Raw genomic sequence first — 20,815 nt, 5'->3', positions numbered from 1 at the left:
AAAAATAAAATATTTTGGTAAACATGAATTCTATTATTCAATAAGTATCATAATTCTTAAAGCTTTTAAAGGTGGTTATTTGTTAATATTTTATACAAAATTCACCGAATCCTATGACTGAAATATCTGAAATACATATTTCACTCGTATAAATACGTTTTTTTAATATGTTAACAGCTATAGATTGTTTTTGTAGGTATTTTAAAATGACCACCATTAAAAGTAATAGTATGAGATGAGAAATAAAAAGCAATATAAAGGTACGTACAGGTATTTATTTATTGTTCAAGCGTCTACTAGATATAACGAGACACACTCATCGACTTTCGTCAGAAAGCGAAATAATATTAAAAAACAATCAGACAAACTACCGCTAACGTTTCGGTTGGACAAATATAAAACAAAACCCTCTGCCCAAATTATTTGGTCTAATACAAAAAGTGTTAAAACTATAAACAACTCAATGCACGTAAGACCACAGAGTACAAAACAATGTTGTCAGATGAACGAAATTTAATCCATTACAGATAAATTTACTCGGGATTCTCAAATTATAATCATTAAAAATTTTGCAAGGTACATTAAGATTTACTAAAATTTAATAACAATCCCATGACACTGCACAGACTATAACATTCTTACTTCCAAAAAGACTAAAATGCTTGTCTCTCAAAATCATCCCAAACAGAATTTTATCGGATTCAACTCGCGATTTATTATAGTGACCGATTGGCACTATGCAATAAATTGCATTGAAATCCTGAAACAATTTAGCTATAAGCATAAATTTAATCTATGTTAACAAGCGTCTACATTTAGAAATAAGAATAGGAATAGCTGTACATATACAATAGACATATTTTCCCTAATTCACATTTTAGACTCTAATGTTCCGTTGGAGCAGGTACAAAAGTATATTTTTATTTACACGCAAGTGGAAATATAACTAAGGGAGTTATCTACAGTTCGGAAACGGTTTAAAACCAACAATAAACTGCTCATAGAACAGTAATTTCAATCCAAAACTTTAGTCACATTTGATATGGTTGGATACCTTAAAATGTAATTTCTAAGTACAAAGCTGTTAACACCAAAACCGTAGACAATGACTTAGACATTTTAAGCAACTGTAAGAAATTAAATAAAATAACAGTGCGCTCCAATTCCCAGTTTTATTAAGCTAAATTATTACATATCTATACGAAACATTTGGATTTGACTATGCAGTTTTATAGGTTATGTACAGATTTGCGCATAATAATTATAATGTATAAAAGTTATGTCAGAAACTTGTATAAAACATTGAAAAAGCTAAGTAAAACGCCGAGAATGTTTCCACACTTTATCAATTTGTTTCCACATAGAATTTTATTGACAATAATAATAGTACGGAAATTGTATGGTAAAAAATGAGTGTAAATTCATAGTTAACAAACCCTATATAAGATTTTGACGACCACTTTATCATATATATTTAGATTTTTATATTCTGTACTTTACTTGAATATCTATATTACATCTAGTATTATGACATTTATGAACAAAGTCAATACTTTAACAAATAACTAAACTACGAAATGAAAAAAAAAAAACGCCGCCAAATTGAACAAAACCCGTGTGCTGTCATACAAAAATTAATATTTATATCTAGTATATAGTTTTCTGAAGGAAACTAAGTTTGTGCCACACACTTGACGAATTTAAACCATTTTGTTTGTAACGTTGCCGTGGAGAGGCCGCCTTTGACAGTTCGCAAACCAAACGTCACGTATGAACCCATCCACAGCATAGAGTATAGAGTATTAAGATTACATACATACTGAGATATCTTCAGCTACGTCCATCGTTCGGGGTTGCAACAATAAATTTCCGTAAGCTTGACACGATCGAGCAGGGATTTTTACAAAGCGACAATCGACTAGCCGAAGTTACCCTATACGAGCAATTTTGCATTCACAAATAAAAGAGATATTCTCTATGTACAATAACAAGTGTTGCCAATATTAAAATTTTGAACGAATGCAATGTCGCCATAGCCACAGTGACCAATTAACACACAATTTAATTTTGAAATGCTATAACCGCGTGTTATTCGGTGGTTATTTCCCAAGGATGTCACACTACAGTTTGTTTTTAACCGTGTACCGACATTGAGTTAAAATTCTACAATTAAATAAAAACGCACAAATTTTAGACAGAATTCTGTTTCGTAGGCAGTTTAAAACTTACACGATACATCAATTTACACATAAAACGTATTGATTAATCTAAATTTAAAAATGCTTTTTATATTTTAGTTTATTATTAGTACCAATATAAATTTATTCATGTCACAAGGGGGAGTGGTGTGAATTCTTACCTAACTTTACGATCCCGCGAAATTTGTATGTGAAAGAGGGGGAAAGTAGAATTTCAACAGAATGCGGGTAGTTGGGTGCGAGAGCGGGGTCTAGTTGGGCCCGACCGACTCGGAGATGTCGGCCTGGCAGTCGAACGTCTCCGAGCTGTCCGGGTGCTCCGGGTAGAACTCCCTGTAGATTTTGTCCAATAAGCCTTGCCTGTAACGCAAACCAAATATTGATTACACCATTCACATTTTATTTTAAAATATTTTTGAAAAGAAAAATAAATGAGTAAGGTGTCATTTAGATAAACCACAAATAGCATATTGATGTTTATTTGCTTTACATTCCATAATAAATTGATACAGAATAGTATAATTGACATTATATATACATTGTATGGATATTTTATTACAGTGAGTATAAACATAATTCAACCGATATCGTCGTCAACGTCGGTAGTGTTCAAACTTCATCAGACATAAACGTTCAATTATTATACAGAATGCAACCAAAAGCATGTCAAAGTCCAGTTCACAAACTTTAATAATAATAATTTATTCACTATCATTTACACAATCATTACATTTGCAATATAATTTATGAAGCAAAAAAAAATATTTTTATAAAGAAAACATATTATATTCTAAGGCCGGTTGCAGAGCTTCACCGACCATCAGTGCGTACGAGTCGCGTCAAGCTGTCATATGTATCGCGCTTGTCATATGTATGGAAATACGCGTGCGTATGGTCGGTCTAGATATGAACGGTTTTATGAATTTCCATACATATGACTACCGTATAGTACGCGTCACGTAAAAAGAACGCTGGATGAAAGTGATGGGGTGTGTTTGCACATGGATCGAGTTTTGCACGAAAGCTATGTGCCGATTATTTTATTTTTGAACTAGGCTCGCGAAACGTGGTTTCGCAATTACCTATTTGTTATTCTTATAACCACCTCATAACACCAAATAGACCAATAAATCGCCAATGCGCAGCCATCCGTCAGCGTTCTTTTTACTTGACGCGACTTGTACGCACTGATGGTCGGTGAAGCTCTGCAACCGGCCTTAATAGAATATAATATGTTTTATTTATAAAAAGATTTTTTTTTTGCTTCATAAATATTAATAAAATAAAACAACGTGTATCTGAGAGGCAAGTGTATTTAATGACTAATGGTCGGTGAAGCTCTGCAACCGGCCTAAATAGGTATTTAATAATAAAATAAGGGTGTGCACTCACTTGGCAGCCAGCCCGCCGCCGGGCGGCAGGCCCGGTATGTTCTCCTCCATCAGCTGCTTGAGCACGCGCAAGAAGCGGCTCGTCGTGTCGTCGTGCTCGTCCGCGCCCGCGTTGCTCTCTATCAGCGCTGGAATTTGCAATCAAATTGTTACATCTTTACTTGGTGCCATTGCAATTTATTCTTTGTTAACAATGGCCTTCTATAAATTTTAATAATAATCCACTTGTCAAAAGCTGATTTTAAGTGTCGTTAAATTTTCTTGAATTTCTAAATTTTCTCTATATTTTCTTTAATCATTCTAAGGAATAATTCATAATAAGCGTTAAAGAAAAAAATTATAATATTATGTCAATTACGTAGAGTACCTAAGACACCTAGTATAGTAGAATCAGTTTAAACTCATAAAATGATATATTTTTTAATTTGGAAAAATTAATATTATAATGCGGTCAATTTCAATCTATACATATAATAAATCTGTAGAAGGGTCAATTCTGTACATTGAAAATATTGAAAAAATAAATAGCAGGGGGTGTTACTGGATCGATACCAAACCCAAATATGTGATTAAAAAATTTTTTGTCTGTCTGTCTGTCTGTATGTTCAGGCATCACGTGAAAACTAACGCTTCGATTTCGATGAAACTTGGTATAATTATACTTTATTATCCTGGGCATAAAATAGGAAACTTTTTATCCCGGAAAAATACGTAGAAAAAAAATAAATCTTAACTTTTCTTAATTTTTCCGCACGGACGGAGTCGCGGGCGAAAGCTAGTCATTATATAAGTTCAATGACCCATAGGTTTTCCCATAATATTATTGAATGCTTATCCCCTTCACTAATACGCGACATGAATGGCCAGTCACTTTTTAAATTGACCAATAAAAGCATTACTACACTAACACATTTTCCGTAGAGAAATAGCTTTAGCACAGTGTAGAAAGGCCTTTATAAATGACATAATTAAATAAACCGTTGACACAGTTGACAGATATATACTACGTACATACAGTTAGGAAACTAAGCCCCTGCGATGAAATTATGACGTATAGCTATAGGGCTGTTACCTTTTTGATATTTAACCGACTTCAAAAATAGAGGAGGTTATCAATTCGGCCTGTATATTTCTGTTTGCTTTTTTTCACAGTTGATTTTGTGGTAATTTTGAGATTAAAACCCGTTAAAATACAAAAATGGTGTAGCCTAAATATGAATTTACAAGAAGAAACAATCCGAATTAATACAGCTTGTTAAAGTAAATAAATACGTTTTTATCAGTGCTATATTTCGAAATCTTGTTTTGTTATGGACGCCGAAGGCTATTTAATGTACCTAAATTATTTATAATGCTTGATATTTGTATTATACATATATTCAATAATTATTTTAAACAAGAATTTACAATACTTGTATGTAGGTATACCTACTAAATTATTTTTAAAACGATAAATTAAATTAAATTAAAAAACACAAAATATGCAAAAATAAATTAAAATTACATATTATTATACGAGCATAGAACCTCTACCTTCTTGTTTTAGGAAGAAAAAGAAAATAGTTTGACAGGCTTAGTGCTTGACAAAGTGGAGACGCCACGTATCGATAAAAATACAATAATTATAATATCTATCTTTTTCTTCCCTAATATTTACGTAATTATGCACATAAATTTAAACAAGATTTTTTAAGGTTTCAATTTTTTTAGATTTTTGTGCTCTTCTAGATTGCGTAAAAATAGATGCGATCTTTAAACAGAATGGACTCCTAATATTGACTATTTGTAGCTATCATTTTGATAGAAAATAAAAACCTAAAATTAAAACTCATGCATATCTATAGAAATTAAAAAATAGTCTCATTTTAACTTGTAGTCAGATACGGTATTTACAAATATATTTATTGAAAGGGCTACAAACTGAAACAATCGATATTTATTTAATGTGAATTGACATCACTTTAAACTTTTTTCCATACTATATTCAAAATCTGTGGATGTGTCACCCGCTACTATCGATCCCCCTCAATACCCTCGTAAACACGCTTTATGGGGGGGGAGCCATTTCGAAAATTTTGTATGAAGTTTCCTTACTGTATGTATCTGTATATTGTGCCGTTGACAACTTGAAGGTTAAACTTGAGGTTATGTCAAGGTCGCCTTAAAAACTAGACTTGAAATGTGAACGTTCGTGTCGTATAGTAGTAATATTTGATGGAATATCCAATAAAAACGTAGAGGCAAAATAATTATATTTCACATGCCACATCCATAAATATTTTTAAATTCATGTATAGCATTATATTTGGATACGATCTACTAAAAACTAGTTATTCTTTCTAATTTGGGTTTTAATTAATATTATATTTTGTAGAATGTTATATTTTCTGTCAACAATTCCTTCAAAACATTGTGTAGTCATAAAAAATTAAATAAAATAAAGCAACAACACCAAACATGCAACATAGTCATGCACTGAAATTTTATTTATAGGTTATTTATTCTATAGATTACATTATCTACAATCGATAAGCTGAATTAGATGTGCATGCGTCACAATTAACTCGAAAGGCTTCGTCGCCGTGACCAGTTGACCACTGACCACAGATTGCCTCAAGACGGCTGACAGAGCACACGTTCATTGCTTTAACCCTCCTAAAAACTTTCCCGCCAATTTTATATTTTCCCGCCAAAACCGGTTATGAGGGGACAGGATCAAAGCAATGAAACCATGCGTTCGTTTTAAACTATTTAATTATAAATAACAATAAATGGCGAAATATACATTAGAAATTTTAATTAGAGTATTATATAACCTAGAACGACAAGACACATTATGTATCACATATTTTTGTAACATTATCAATATAATTACTTATTGCATTTTTTTTTCTAACAATATAACAACTGTTCTATAAATATAACATGATATTATTAATTGCACATTAAATTTTTATAATCTTATCATTATAAACTAAAAATCTCGCACGACTGATAAAAAATATTTAAAAACGTCACACCAAATATAATTTGTCTCTTATAATTAATAAACGATGGTAACATTCATTTGATGAAATGTAACATTAATTATTACTTTTAACAACGTAGAACCAACTAAGTCTTATTGTTAAAATAAATTATGATTATCGTCGTCTACACATTTTATCTAGCTATCATCTGTATACATATCTGTAGTTGATAAAGTTATTAATATAATATTAATCGAATCCACTACACTTTCTAAATAATCGTCTAAAAATTGCAACATTCGTGTGACTAATATATTGTTGTATATATCTATGTAAAATATTATGCTTAATTGACTATTAAGGTGTTTTTAATATGCCGTTTCTAAATTAATTCGAAACTAATGGATCGTACTGTTACATATTAGAAAAAACTGCATTCCTCTGTATCGACGCCTACTTCTAAGAAATTTAAATCTTGTTAACTCATTACTCTTCGCACAGTAAAACTTGTACAATATAATATGTAGTAAAAACATGATAATCTCTATAAGATCTTTAACACAGTTAATTTATATATTTTTAATAACCACGTATCATGCTTCTATAAGATTCTTTAGTCATAATAAAATTCTATACTTAATATAAAATTTTGTAAGTTTTAAGTATCACATATTTCTACTTAAATAATTTCAAAATATAGCAACAATCTAAATTTCAATCACAACATTAAAAAAGTGACATTAAAAAGTATCGAATATTATTATTGCTTGATCACTGAAGCCTTCGGATAACCATATTATAAATGTTGGATGCACACGACATAACATACTTGCGCAAAATGACATGAGCAATTATTACACTTTACCCTGTAATTATTAATTTATTTATACCCTTTAAATTCTACCCTTCAAATATTGATTAAACAGTTCATTACGCCTGCCGTCAAGCCGAAACTCCGTTCAAAGAATAATAATAAAACAGAAGCACACAACAGAACAAATACATCACAAAGTGAGCACTATAGCTATAAATCACGCAGGCACAAAGCTACTGTAATATATAATAATAATATAATATACACAGCGACATGCGAACGATTCATGCTACATAACAAAACGCGATACCATGTAAAATTCTTTTACTACGCTTAAAGCGATAACCGATTGAACGCATAACCTTCTACATTCCACTATGTAGACATAGTAAGTACATTTCATTGCTACGTAGTTGGTTAGTCTACTAGAACACCGGTAGCTAACAAAACTTGGTTAGTCATTACTGTCATTTAAATTAGGCATCCGAAAAATATACCAAAAATGTTCTTCCTCTTAATATTATTTTCTATACAGGCAAGATTAGATCGCCTTTACAATCTTCTATGTCTGATATACTAACCTACTTTTTCTATTCTTCTATATAATATTTTATCGACTTCTTACATTCCTGTCGAATTATGCAGCATACCGCGGAAGCACAAAATTGCGGATGCAATATTTAAAACGAAAAATACCAATGCCTTAATAAATAAAATATTTCTTCTCTTATTTATCTTAATGTTTTAACTGAACTGCTCTACTGTGTTTACCGTTCCAGGCCTAAAAATTTCAGAACGATTTTGCTGAACACGTAACCATGGTTACCATTTCAGGTATTTGCAGCAGAATATCAGATTCAATGGTCATACAGACACTCAATATCAGTATCAATGATCCGAGATTCTTATAGTACACCTACAGCTGTTCCCATGTATTTGTATATCAAGATTTGGCACTTCATAAGACGGTATAGGATTGTACCTATAAATTTTTGGCACATTTGTTACATTTTATTAAATTACTATTGGTATGTCTTCATTTTTACCTTAATTAACGTACAACTATTATAGCTGCGTTTCAATTATTGAATAAAATATTTTTTAAGTGTATATATATTTAATACATCTTTCCCCTTTTATTCGTAAGAATACTGATGAAAAATATATTTTTTTTTCATGGTTGGCATAAATACAAGTATCTACATAAACTGTCGAGCTATTTCATAATGCGACATTACAATAAAAATAAACACCACCAATCGTTATAAGCGCGCGAAAATTTGTTGAGCGAAGTAAAACATTTCGACCAATCTTTTCTCATAAAATGTCTCGGTTTTTTTAATACACATGCATTTAGAAGTTACATAAAATGCCTATTGCCTATATTTGCAAATTTTCCTCAATATTTATTATTTCAGTGTGTTTTAGGCATACAATTAGGTATATTTAAATCGAAATACAAAACACGGTGTTATATCTTAAAATATGTATTGTGTCATTTTATGATATATACTGTTATCGACATAGGTAACGATATGGAAACCCGTAATGATATTATTTAAAATGATTATAAACCGTGACAGTGCAACTTTCTGTGAAGCCGGGATACACCGTTCAATAAAATTAATTATATGGCATACAATAATTATTGTAATAAGTATTCCATAATATTTGGTGTAAGACTCTTTAATATAACATCGCTTTGTAAGTCTATCTATAGTGGAAAGGAATACCTGCCGGGAATCGAAAGAATATAGATAATATTGGGTAAATTACTATAGTCACTTCCCAAAGTTTTTAGTATACTTAATAGTTTTTATTTTTTAATCAACTCACTTGAATAAAAAAAACGAGGTTTGGCAGTTGGCACTATGGGACTGCCGCGGTAAAGCTATTGCATGCTATGCCTTCAAGACACACCTCCGCCTGTCGGAGTGGGGAGCGTGAGGTTTTTTCGTTACGGAATTTCTCGATTCGGTCCCCGCGCTCAAGGTCCGCGATAGAAGCTATGCAATAGCTTAAAAAGTGGAGATCAAACTTTCCCAAGAACCAACTTCCGTCATTTGATTGTCTTTTCAATGGTTAAAAAAATAATATTAAATTGTTTATGCATACCTATTCGTATTTTTATTTTGTTGGTTCTATTTTTAGACAAGAACTTCTAGAATATTCATGATATAAATTCTCTTTTTGATAAAAATCGATATAAAATTTGAATGAAAACTTATTTTAAATAATATCCTTGATATAATTTTTATTGTATGAACAAGTGTGTTATACTTAGTTTGTTTAATTTATTTGGCACGCCACGATTAGAAATTTTAGGCATATACATTATACATACTACGTGTATGTATAAAAAAAATGTGTGCGTGTAGTGTACACACGTAAGAAGTGAAACTTCTTTATGACCTTATTTTTCAAAAAATAATTTACTATACCTATGCAACTTTACAGAAATACGTCGAATCACGCGTGGTAGGGAAAGAAAAAGATGGCGCGTAACGAAAAAATTTTACACTACATTTTTTCCAACCCCGATAAAGAAGTTTCACTTCAATAATTATATTTCATTATTATAATGCTTTGTTTAAGATTTTTATTATGTGTTCCGTTTGACGTCCGTAGTCCATTATGAGAGAGTACATCGCCTTTTTCCCCGTGAAGTCGCTAGATGGTGCTAGTTTTAAGCCCGTCACGTGGTACCGCCGCCAGCGCCGCGAGTGGTGGGGACAAAACTCACCACAGTTCCGGCAAGCCACCAGAAATATCCTCATTGTTGCGTCGTTTTTCAAACCGTACGCAAGTCGTTAGATTATATGTTATTTTAAAATACTGTATTTTAAAATACATATATTCATAATTTAAATTAAATTTAAGTAACAATTTTAAACGAACTTTCGAGATTGAAGTAGAAAGTTCAGTTTTTTATTTTTAAATAGTTTTATAGTTTTATAAAAAGTCCGTTACGTTTCATAGTGAAATGAATATTCAAGTGTTACCTGCGTTATCGTTATTTCAAACGAAGAACGAAATTCGGATTTATATGAAGTATAAATCTGCAACCACGAGCGTGGCATCGCGACCATAGGTCTATAGCGCAGGCCAAGGGCCTACCGAATCGTGTTGAGCGTCTTAACAGTGCGCTTTCTACGTGTTTCCGAGCTGAGTTCTACTTGTTCGGGGTCCAGCGACGACGAGGAACCGCCGCAGCTGTATGGCGCCGCCAGCGCGCGCTCAGCCGCTCGTGTGCAGGTTTGAGATATTGTCTCAACACGGTGAGTCATGTTATTAATAAATTATACGTGATTTACGATGATTTCAATACAAATCTTTCAACGTGAATGGTTATTACTGGATGTTACACGTTAGATAATCCATTTTCACAAATATCGGTTTTAAGATAGTATTAGTTGCCGAAAGCAGATCGGAAACGTGTTTCGATCTTTTGATTTTATTCCTCCTTGAATCGTATTCGCTACGCGGACATTATAAATGTATGTGAATTGTGCCTTCCTTTTCCGAATTGAGGGTAAATATTAAAAAAAAAAAAAAAAAAAACGATTTCTTAATATCGTTAGATTAGAAAATCCATCCGATACGAGTCGAATCAAGTAGAATGAAGTTGCCTATATCTTGTAAGCACAATAGAAATAGGTAAATTATTATTATCAATTTCTTACAAATATATAAATAATAATTTTTGCCTGACGTATTAAATTAGTCCGCGACTCTGTGCCTAATTACTGCTAAATTTAAATGCGATTTCTATTCTCTATACAAATGTTTAAGAATTAATAGAGATGCTTTGAAGGAGATTATTGATAAGTTTAAATTCATATAAAATTCCTCCCGCTGTGGAATGTATTTTTTAACTTACTAATCATGGCATACGCCATCCGCCTATCTGCATACGCAGATAGGCGGATTTGATAAGTTGGTTTAAAACTCGTCACAATCAGTTTTTACCAGTACATTCAATAACCGCTAAGATCGACTTTTTAAGTCGTTTCAAATCATTTCATCAATACAAAAGTTAGAATCAGGGGAAACACCAAAAGAATAAAAAGGGGGGGGGGAGAGATTTTCAACAAACAAAGCTCAAATTAATCTCATCACCCTCGAATACCATGTAATTCGAAAACCAGCCATAGTTTTCACTTAGAGGTAATAATATTTATTTATTCTTTAACTCGGACATCATATTTTATGTCTTTGGAGATTCAAGCCACTATTGAACATCAGGGGTTCGTCAATCGAACACCATGACTCTATTGTTAATCACCCCTTTTTATAATTAAGAAAAGCAAGTTCTGCAAATACAGAGTAATTTTCAATTTCACACCCACTGTTAACTGTGACATGACATACTCTACTTAAAATTATAATTTTTGTATTTGCGAGGCTATCGACTACCCGTACGTATCGACGCCTCCTATATCCTTGTATCACTATTGAATACCATATCGATATTATAAATACATCATAAACGAAGGTCGATTACTTAAGATAACGTATCAGCCCTTCGGGCTAGCGTCAGCTCATAGAATGTTTGCGACAGTCACAAACTGGACTGCTCAAGAACCAAGGGACTGTGGCCTTTACTTGGTGATCTACGTGGGCAATGATTTGCATTCACCAGAACAGCATGTATACCACATTGAAATGAAATGAAATTATTTATTTTGCAAGAAATGTAAAAAATTTACATATTATGTTATATTGTTTCATTGTTCAGCACAAATCGCCAATTGATTGGCTTGCAGAGACTTTGGAATTGCAATTCAACTCAATTCGAAATAAAGTTCGTCTCTAACCTACTTTGGAATATCAATCCGATAGAATCTATTCTGACACCCGAGCGTTTAAGATTTTCTACGAATGGTTTGGAGCACGGAAGCAAGTTGGAAATAGGCGATGGAAATGGTAAATTGAAAGTGTCAGTGCCTAAAAACAGGCTTAATAGCAGGCAGTTGGTCCCTCAAGCAGGCACACCACCTCTTAGGGTTTCTCAACTTTGCAACCTTCATCACCCTCCGGGGAAGGATGCACTGCCGCATGCTATAGCGCCAAGGGAACGCCTCTCGGGGCTTATTACCTTTGCAACCTTCATCACCCTCCGGGGAAGGATGCACTGGCGCACGCTGCAGCGCTACAGAAACGCCTCACAGGCTTAGCACTTTTGCAACCTCTATCACCCTCCGGGTAAGGATGCACTGGAGCACGCTGCAGCGCTACACGAACGCCCCACGGGCTTATTATTTTTGCAACCTCCATCACCCTCCGGGGATGGATGCAGTGGCGCACGCTGCAGCGGTACAGGACCGCCTCTCAGGCTTTTCATTTTGAAACCTTCATCACCCTCCGGGGTAGGATGCACTTACGCACGCTGTAGCGCCACAGGAACGCCTATCAAGGTTTGTCATCGTTGCAAATTTTATCATCCTCCGGGGAAGGATGTACTGACACACGCCACGGCGCTACAGGAACGCCTCTTAGGGCTAATCAACTTTGAAACCTTTGTCTCCCTCCGGGGAAGAATGAACTGCCGCACTTGTTAAAGATCTAGTTCAAAAACATCTTTTAAAAGCAAGTAAGTGTAAAAACAAGTATATCTACCAGCCGTATCCAATTCACAGGAAAGTCAAAGCATTGAATGAAAGGACCTTGGACCCAGTGTCAAAAAAGTTGATATGGAAATTGAAATGTTTGCAGTAATAGCTTTCCTAACCTTGACAGTCGAGGTAGTAAGAAAAAATTTCATTCAAAGGCAGAACGAGATCTCTTCGACAAGAGTTATTAGTTTGAACGTTTGAACACTTCACAAGCTGTACAGCTAGGAAGCCGAATCCTCGCGCAATCGCGCCGGCTCCTAATGCAACGTGCTCGAACAGTCGACACAAACATTTCCATTCAGAGGGGAATTCTACAAATAAATTTTAATCACAGCTCAAACAGCTTACGTCATCTCAAGTAAGACAGACTTAAACTTAAACAACCGGCTCTATTGCCTCGAGTTCATTATAATACTACCCAAGTGGAAGAACCGGTCTTTGCACCCAGACCTCAAAAGCCGTGCTTCTATCAGGATAAGTCTTCTCAATCGTTCACTGACAAACACGCACAGGTTCAGCACCAACTCAAATACAGAACCTACAGCTGAAAGTCTGGCTCATTTTGGATAGGTCAATCTGTTGTACACCTTGATGGACAGCTTAAAAAAAAAAAAAAATAGAAACATACATAGACTGCTGGTAACTACTGACCAGGCTATAAAAGGATGCTAAATGCTTAGCTAAATTATGTATAACTGACGGTTTAGACTACACTATTCTTATACATAAAATCAGTCAGTTTGTATTAAAATAAAATTATATAAAAATTTCATCTGATCATTTAAGCAAACATTACCTCAGGGTATTTCCTTAGCTAGAACAAATCTTTCAAAATTACAAATCCTGAATCCATCCGGAAGGCAAGGAAGATTATTCAAAAACTCTTATCGAAATAATTTTCAAATAAATCAGCATAATAATTATTTATCTATGTGATTAATAAAATAAACAAAAAATTGTTTGCATTTATTATCGCGCAGCTATGTGATTACTGTTATTAGCTTTTGGACGTGTTCTCTATTTATTCCTGTTTACATTACAATTCAAAACAATGGGTCGATAGTGAAGACGCGTTTTAACCTCGCATTCCGCATTGGGCTTCAAAACATATTCTTCCACATACTAGCAATTATTATGTAAATATAAATCCAGTTTCAAGGCACATAAGAACGTTTCTTTGCATTTCCAATCCATAAGAGGTTCTCTGACTAATTTGTTTATTACTACACAGCATCCGGTGAGACCAGCTACAGCGGCTATCATAGGTGGCAGGGTAAAGCGAGCTGTTTTCGAGTCGAGGTCGAAATCTGGGTGATGTTACATAGTTATAGTAGCATCATCAATCTATTTGGAAAAATATCTAGTTAATGACATTCTTGCAAAAGTAAACTAGAGAGATGTTTATAAACATTATTATTTAGTATTTACATACAAATTTTTTAAAGAATATAATAAATTCGATCACAAGGTGGGATTCGAACCCCCGTGTTTCCGCCACATGGTGGAATTATTATTATATTGTCGTAGTGTATATAATGCTAATCAAAATAGAAGTCATTAGTAATCACAATCGAGATTTTTCAGCCTACTCAGGTTGAAAGGCATATACTGATTAAAATGTTGACAAGATATAGGTACTTGTAGTATATTTATGATGTATTATGTACCATGTATAAGGTATTGAGACAAATTTTCAATAATTATCAAAGTCATGATTTTATACATTAAGTATATACTTTGTTTATAGGATATTTATAACCTTTTTGGGGCATTACTCTATCACATTGTTGCGTTTTATTTATCAAGCCACCAGGAGATAACAAACAACTCTCTCATAATGGACTACGGACGTCAAACGGAACACATAATATAGAAATTTTACCTGAAAATAAAATTTGTATTATGTTTCCTAAGACGTCCGTAGTCCAGATAAGGTCTTCCTGGTGTTATTTTTGCACCAGTGCTACCGTATCATTTATGAGACGAACAATGAGGATATTTCTGGTGGCTTGCCGGAACTGTGGTGAGTTTTGTCCCCACCACTCGCGGCGCTGGCGGCGGTACCACGTGACGGGCTTAAAACTAGCACCATCTAGCGACTTCACGGGGAAAAAGGCGATGTACTCTCTCATAATGGACTACGGACGTCTTAGGAAACATAATACAAATTTTATTTTCAGGTAAAATTTCTATATTATCTCCCATTTGTCTGTATGGAACTACCAACATTTACTTAAAATTCTGACTAATTACATATGTTATTATATTATGAATGTTTCACATACATATTGTATGTCAGTATATAATAAAATTATAAATAGATCTCAAAAAGTACTTACTTTATGTATTATTTGTATTTTTGTACTATTTATTTGAAATATATTTTATTGTACTTTTTTGGCTTTTCTTACTTCTAATTAAAGTTTAAAGCTCTTTGTCTTTCAACGTTACATAAATTGCGTTCTTCTTTATGAATGTAAACTTTAAAAAATATCCAACTCATGGATATAAGTTAAAATTTTAAAACAATGCCATTATTTATGACAATACTTTATCATATTGTATTGTTTTTTGTAAAATGATCTCATTAATATAATTATTTATGACATATTTAAATGTTTTCTTGTATGCATATTGATTTCCATAAAAATATCCAAATTACTTTAAAATTTTATTCAATAACAACCCAATTTACCCTCTTATTTATCTAAGTGTTTCATTAAAAATAATACCAAAATAATCTAAGGGTATGACGCTGCGCGCATAATACATAATATATCTACTTAGTAAGTAGTAAGTATTAAATTTTCTTTTTCCTAAATTATAAATGGCATACACTAAACAAATGTTTAAAACACAGATAGTGTTCAGATTTCAGAGTCTATAGAGCCCCTTACAATAATTCTGTGTTCCAACCCGTAATAAATTCACTTATTCTTCCAGAACATTCTAGTTAACAAATCTGGCCAAATAGAGTACTTGCATAAAAAATGCCAATAGAGCACTCGTCTTAAATTTCCATTGTTATTAATTCTAAACTTTCCTTACACAAAAAATCAAATAAATGACATAAAAAAAACTTTTTTGTAAATAATTGTTACTCTTCCTAAATAATAAATATCATTTTGTAATGTCAGGTAAAATTGAAGGGATTGTTTGTATGTTTGTTAATATTGGTCCGCATTGGATTTCTAGAAAGGTCCCACATTGTCTAATAAAATATTGACTGCATTGAATAATCTACACTGAAAACTACCTCATCCTACTGTGACAATATTCCAGACACCTTATAGAATTTTCTACAACTAGAATATCTTGTGTAGTCTAGTGTTCCTAAAAACTTATTACTATGTTTATCAATTTGGAAACCTAGAAATATCCTATTTCTTCCTAAGCCAAAATTTCTTTATAAATTCTGTATATAGAACATTCCAGGTACATAATATTATCCTATTCCAACTAGACTTACAACATAAACAATCCCTTAGCCCTCTTATTCCTTCATATAGTCCTAAACATTTCTTAACTAAAAGATTAAAAAAATTAACCTGCATAGAATATTGCAGATCTAGACCATCCCACCTTTCCTATGTTACTTTCTCGAGCGCCATTCTTACCATACGGTCCAAAACCTCAACAATCTAAACATGAACTTGCATTGTACATTCTAGAATGTTCTGGAGTCGAGACAGTCGTCCTACGCGTCAACACTCGTATCCCCCTGAGCGCCTGTACCCGTACTCGCACCGGTACCGGTTTCTGTACCCGTGCCGGTCATACCGGTACCGTTATCGGTATCACCGCGTCCGTCAGTCTGTCCGTCGGCACGTTTCCGCGGCTGCTGGCACGCATGCAGTAGAGAGTGATAACAACCTGTGAGCCGCTGGCGCAGCGTGTCGTCGAGCTCGCGGTCCGCGCGCTGCGCCTCCGGGTCCGGCTTCGGCGCCGCGGGGAATACCACCAGCACGATGCTCATGTTGTCCTTGCTCCCCTGTAACATTCCATGATCAATGTAGATGGCTATTTCATTCAGCGTGCATATAACATCAAAATTATAAAAAAATTGGTGTGAATTTATCCTTTCTAAATTTTAGGAATATCATCAGCGGAGTTTGATTGTTAATAATGTAAATTAAGATATTAGTTATCGACACTAACAATTGTGTTCAGGTAGACTTGAATGAGTTACAGCATTAATTGTTGAGAAACTTGTTACAATGGATATGTTTTGTGCATGATTCCATCTAGGAAATGATACAATTATTAACCATTGATGTTATGTTTAAACACTGCAATATGTTAGCTCAATATAAGAATGGCTAATTAATTATTATCTTCTTCTGGAAACATAATGAATGTTCATTCATAACCTACTCCAAATTTCTGCTCAGTTCAATCTGAATACACAAAATGTCATACATCATATTGATAAACTCCATCTGAATTCAAAGCAAAACAAAACAATATAATAACTTCTGGACAACAGAACAAGATCTTTTGTCCCTCAGAGCAAAATGAATGACACAGTTTCTATTGTCAATGAAGAAAATATGTGGGATGTATAAAAGGGGTGTAAGTCATTCTCATTTCCTCTATATATGTGTGGGTTGTGAAACGTTTAACTAACCGTTAGTGAGACCTCGGTTAATATTTATTTATAAATGTGAACTCACTTTAAAATGTCACTTGAAGGGTGAAATGTTGTTCAGCAATTATGAATGAAAAGAATTTCAAAATAGCTCGGAAGGTTCTTGTCTTTTTAATTACTACTATCAATGAATTATTTATTTCAAGTAGATTATTAAAGTGCTTATAAGCACTTAAAGAAGATTCATGATAGTCATAATTAATGACTGAATTTCTTGGGATTGGATATCTACATCTTTTATTATATCTTCTCTCACACATATAAAATTCATGATTCAAACTTTAAACATTGAAATTGGCAAGAAATTTTATGATTCTTCAATAATAAATATCATATTTTGTTATTTTGATATCAAAAGACTGATTGATAATATAATATGCTAGATTTTTATAATGCTTTGAAAAATTTAGGCAAATAAAAATTTATACATCCTATAAAATCGCAAAATTGTATATTGCTTTCTTTGAAGGTAGTTTAAAAAATTATATATTGTTTTCAAAAAACTGGTAGACAATAAAATAGAAATATTAGAAATCCTTTTAGCCGATAAACATCATGTCAGCAAGGTCAATCAATAAATATCATATTTTGTTATTTTGATATCAAAAGACTGATTGATAATATAATATGCTAGATTTTTATAATGCTTTGAAAAATTTAGGCAAATAAAAATTTATACATCCTATAAAATCGCAAAATTGTATATTGCTTTCTTTGAAGGTAGTTTAAAAAATTATATATTGTTTTCAAAAAACTGGTAGACAATAAAATAGAAATATTAGAAATCCTTTTAGCCGATAAACATCATGTCAGCAAGGTCAACGTTGCTAATTCCTAATCCTCTCGACACATTGACTTTATAAGTATATTAAAGCACTAATCTAATTTAGAGAAAGATTCGATAGGAAGCCCTTTTAAGTTACCAATAGCTATCTTCTGGTATACAATAATTAAATCTATACTAATATTATAAAGCTGAATAGTTTGTTTGTTTGTTTGAACGCGCTAATCTCGGGAACTACTGGTCCGATTTGAAAAATTCTTTCGGTGTTAGCTCATTTATCGAGGAAGGCTATAGGCTATATTATATCATCATGCTACAACAAACAGGAGTGGAGACACAGGGGTGAAACCGCGCAGAGCAGCTAGTACTATATATAACACGTGTGTACTGCTTTATACTATTTATCAAAGGCAAATAATACTTAAAAAATTACCACTTATTCAGTAGGCTCGGTAATTTTGAGGTTAAATAATTATCAACATTTTCCTTATCGTGATCATCTATGAGTAAGACTTTTGCTATGTTTAAGTTACAGGAGATTGCGCTGTTACTCTCAAGTTGTTCAGGAAACATTTAAGTATGTGAACAGGAAAAATTTTACTTAGACATGAACATAAATTGTAGTTATATATTTTGTGTTTATTTTATGAAATTTCAATGTTAGTTTAATTTATCTTTAATCATTCAGCTTAGGATTAAATATTAAATTTCTTATTTTACAAAAAATTCGTTTATTTGTTGCCATACTTATAAATTATAATGAACTTATGCAAATCATGCGTTTAGTTTTGTTATCATAGCTAACCAATGGACACGGAGATGTTCATTAAAATTATAGATTGCTTGTATTAAATTCACTATGATACTAGCATTTGGTATAAAAAAATCTGTTTACCTTATAGAGGCAGGTGTCAATAACTTGATTAGTAATAGCGACAAGGTCATCCGTTAACTGCAGCAGAGAGTGAACATATGCACAAAGAGCCTCATTGCTCATTACATCCCACACTCCGTCGCACGCCAGCACCAAGAACTCGTCTTCAGAATCCAACCGCTCGTGCACGGATACCTCAGGCTCTGGTGACACCAGTTGCTCGCATGGCCCACGATCCAGCACCTTCTTGTATTCATAATCACCGAGCGCACGAGACACAGCCAAGCTTCCATTAACTCGCTGTATCATCACCGTGCCTCCGGCCTGAACTATACGGGACTTCTCCGACGGTAACTCCGGCTTGTGATCGCGCGTAGCGAATATCGGCGCTCCGTTCCGTGCTAGTACAGCGCGGGAATCACCACAATTGGCTATGTATATCTGTTTAGGCGATACAAACGCGCATACTGCCGTCGACCCTGACTTCTCTTCGCCATTTGACAGCTCTGGCAATTCTCTCATTTTCTTGTCCAGATCGAGGAAACCGGCGCGTATCGCTTCTGCGATGTCATCCCGTCTAAACTCCTCCGTCTGCAGGATACATTCTAGCAGATTGTCGGCGCAATGTGCTGACACCCGGGCCCCCGCGTGGCCGTCGAAGACTGCGAAGTAGGACCAGTCCGATAGAGTCCCGTTTAGTGTAAGCTGAGCGTGGTGCGCATCTTCCATTTCCACGCGCCATCCTTGCATCGACGCCACGCCATAGCGAAGACCGTTACCTTCCCCGCTCTCGTTATATTTCTTAGTCTCAGGTTTGTTTAAAAAAGCCCCCATACTGTTTCCCTCTGTATTAATTCACTAATCGCACATACTTCTTGCACCATCAGGCACTCGAGCAAATTTCACAGGCGACAACGTAAAAGGTAAAGAAAAGCATCACTGGGTCTTGCGATAGGATCTCGTCTCAAAGGAACTGTCCACACTAAGCTGTACTGTCCGTAGCAAATCAACCAGTGTTGTTAAATCTGTATCTAAATAAAGCTGTTAAACTTTCTTCTACGTATTTGGATTATTGCAAATGTGTTGCGTAGAACTCGATGACAAATCGTGCTCTCTACGAAATCGTAAAACGAAAAAGCAACTCAAAAGAATGAACGGCGGACATAAATAGTAATTGTCTATGACTAATTTTTCAATCAAATTTTTTTAAACTCCAACAATGATTTTCTAAAATATATATGAAATTAGCGTTTTTTATTATTTTTTTATATAATTTATTATATAAAATAACAATACAAGAAACTGCAAAGCAACAGCAATGGTTTAAAAAACAAAAATGAAATATAAATTGATCTGGATTTACCTGTTATTCTATTGTCTATACTATTTGTTTTATCTATATCTTCAAAAAAAAGATAAAAAATATATAAATTTATATAAAAAAATGTTTTATTCGTTACGATAAAATACGTTCTTTGAAAACTGTGTTCAAAACTATACAAAAATTAATGAATATTCAATT

General features: G+C 33.5%; 1 protein-coding gene across 1 annotated transcript; it reads right to left on the bottom strand.

The window, feature by feature from the left end:
* Nucleotides 1-255: 255 nt before the first annotated feature.
* LOC123699838 (protein phosphatase 1B) lies at nucleotides 256-20,479 on the bottom strand. Its single transcript, XM_045646876.1, has 4 exons — nucleotides 19,315-20,479; nucleotides 16,861-16,978; nucleotides 3,591-3,717; nucleotides 256-2,558 (listed from the first exon to the last, which is right to left on the bottom strand). Exons 1-4 carry the CDS (start codon nucleotides 20,125-20,127, stop codon nucleotides 2,450-2,452), a joined length of 1,167 nt encoding a protein of 388 aa, XP_045502832.1. The 5' UTR covers nucleotides 20,128-20,479; the 3' UTR covers nucleotides 256-2,449.
* Nucleotides 20,480-20,815: the final 336 nt, after the last annotated feature.

The sequence above is a fragment of the Colias croceus genome, chromosome 18 (assembly GCF_905220415.1).
Source record: "Colias croceus chromosome 18, ilColCroc2.1".
NCBI lineage: Eukaryota > Metazoa > Arthropoda > Insecta > Lepidoptera > Pieridae > Colias > Colias croceus.
This window is presented reverse-complemented; position numbering and strand designations above follow the sequence as displayed.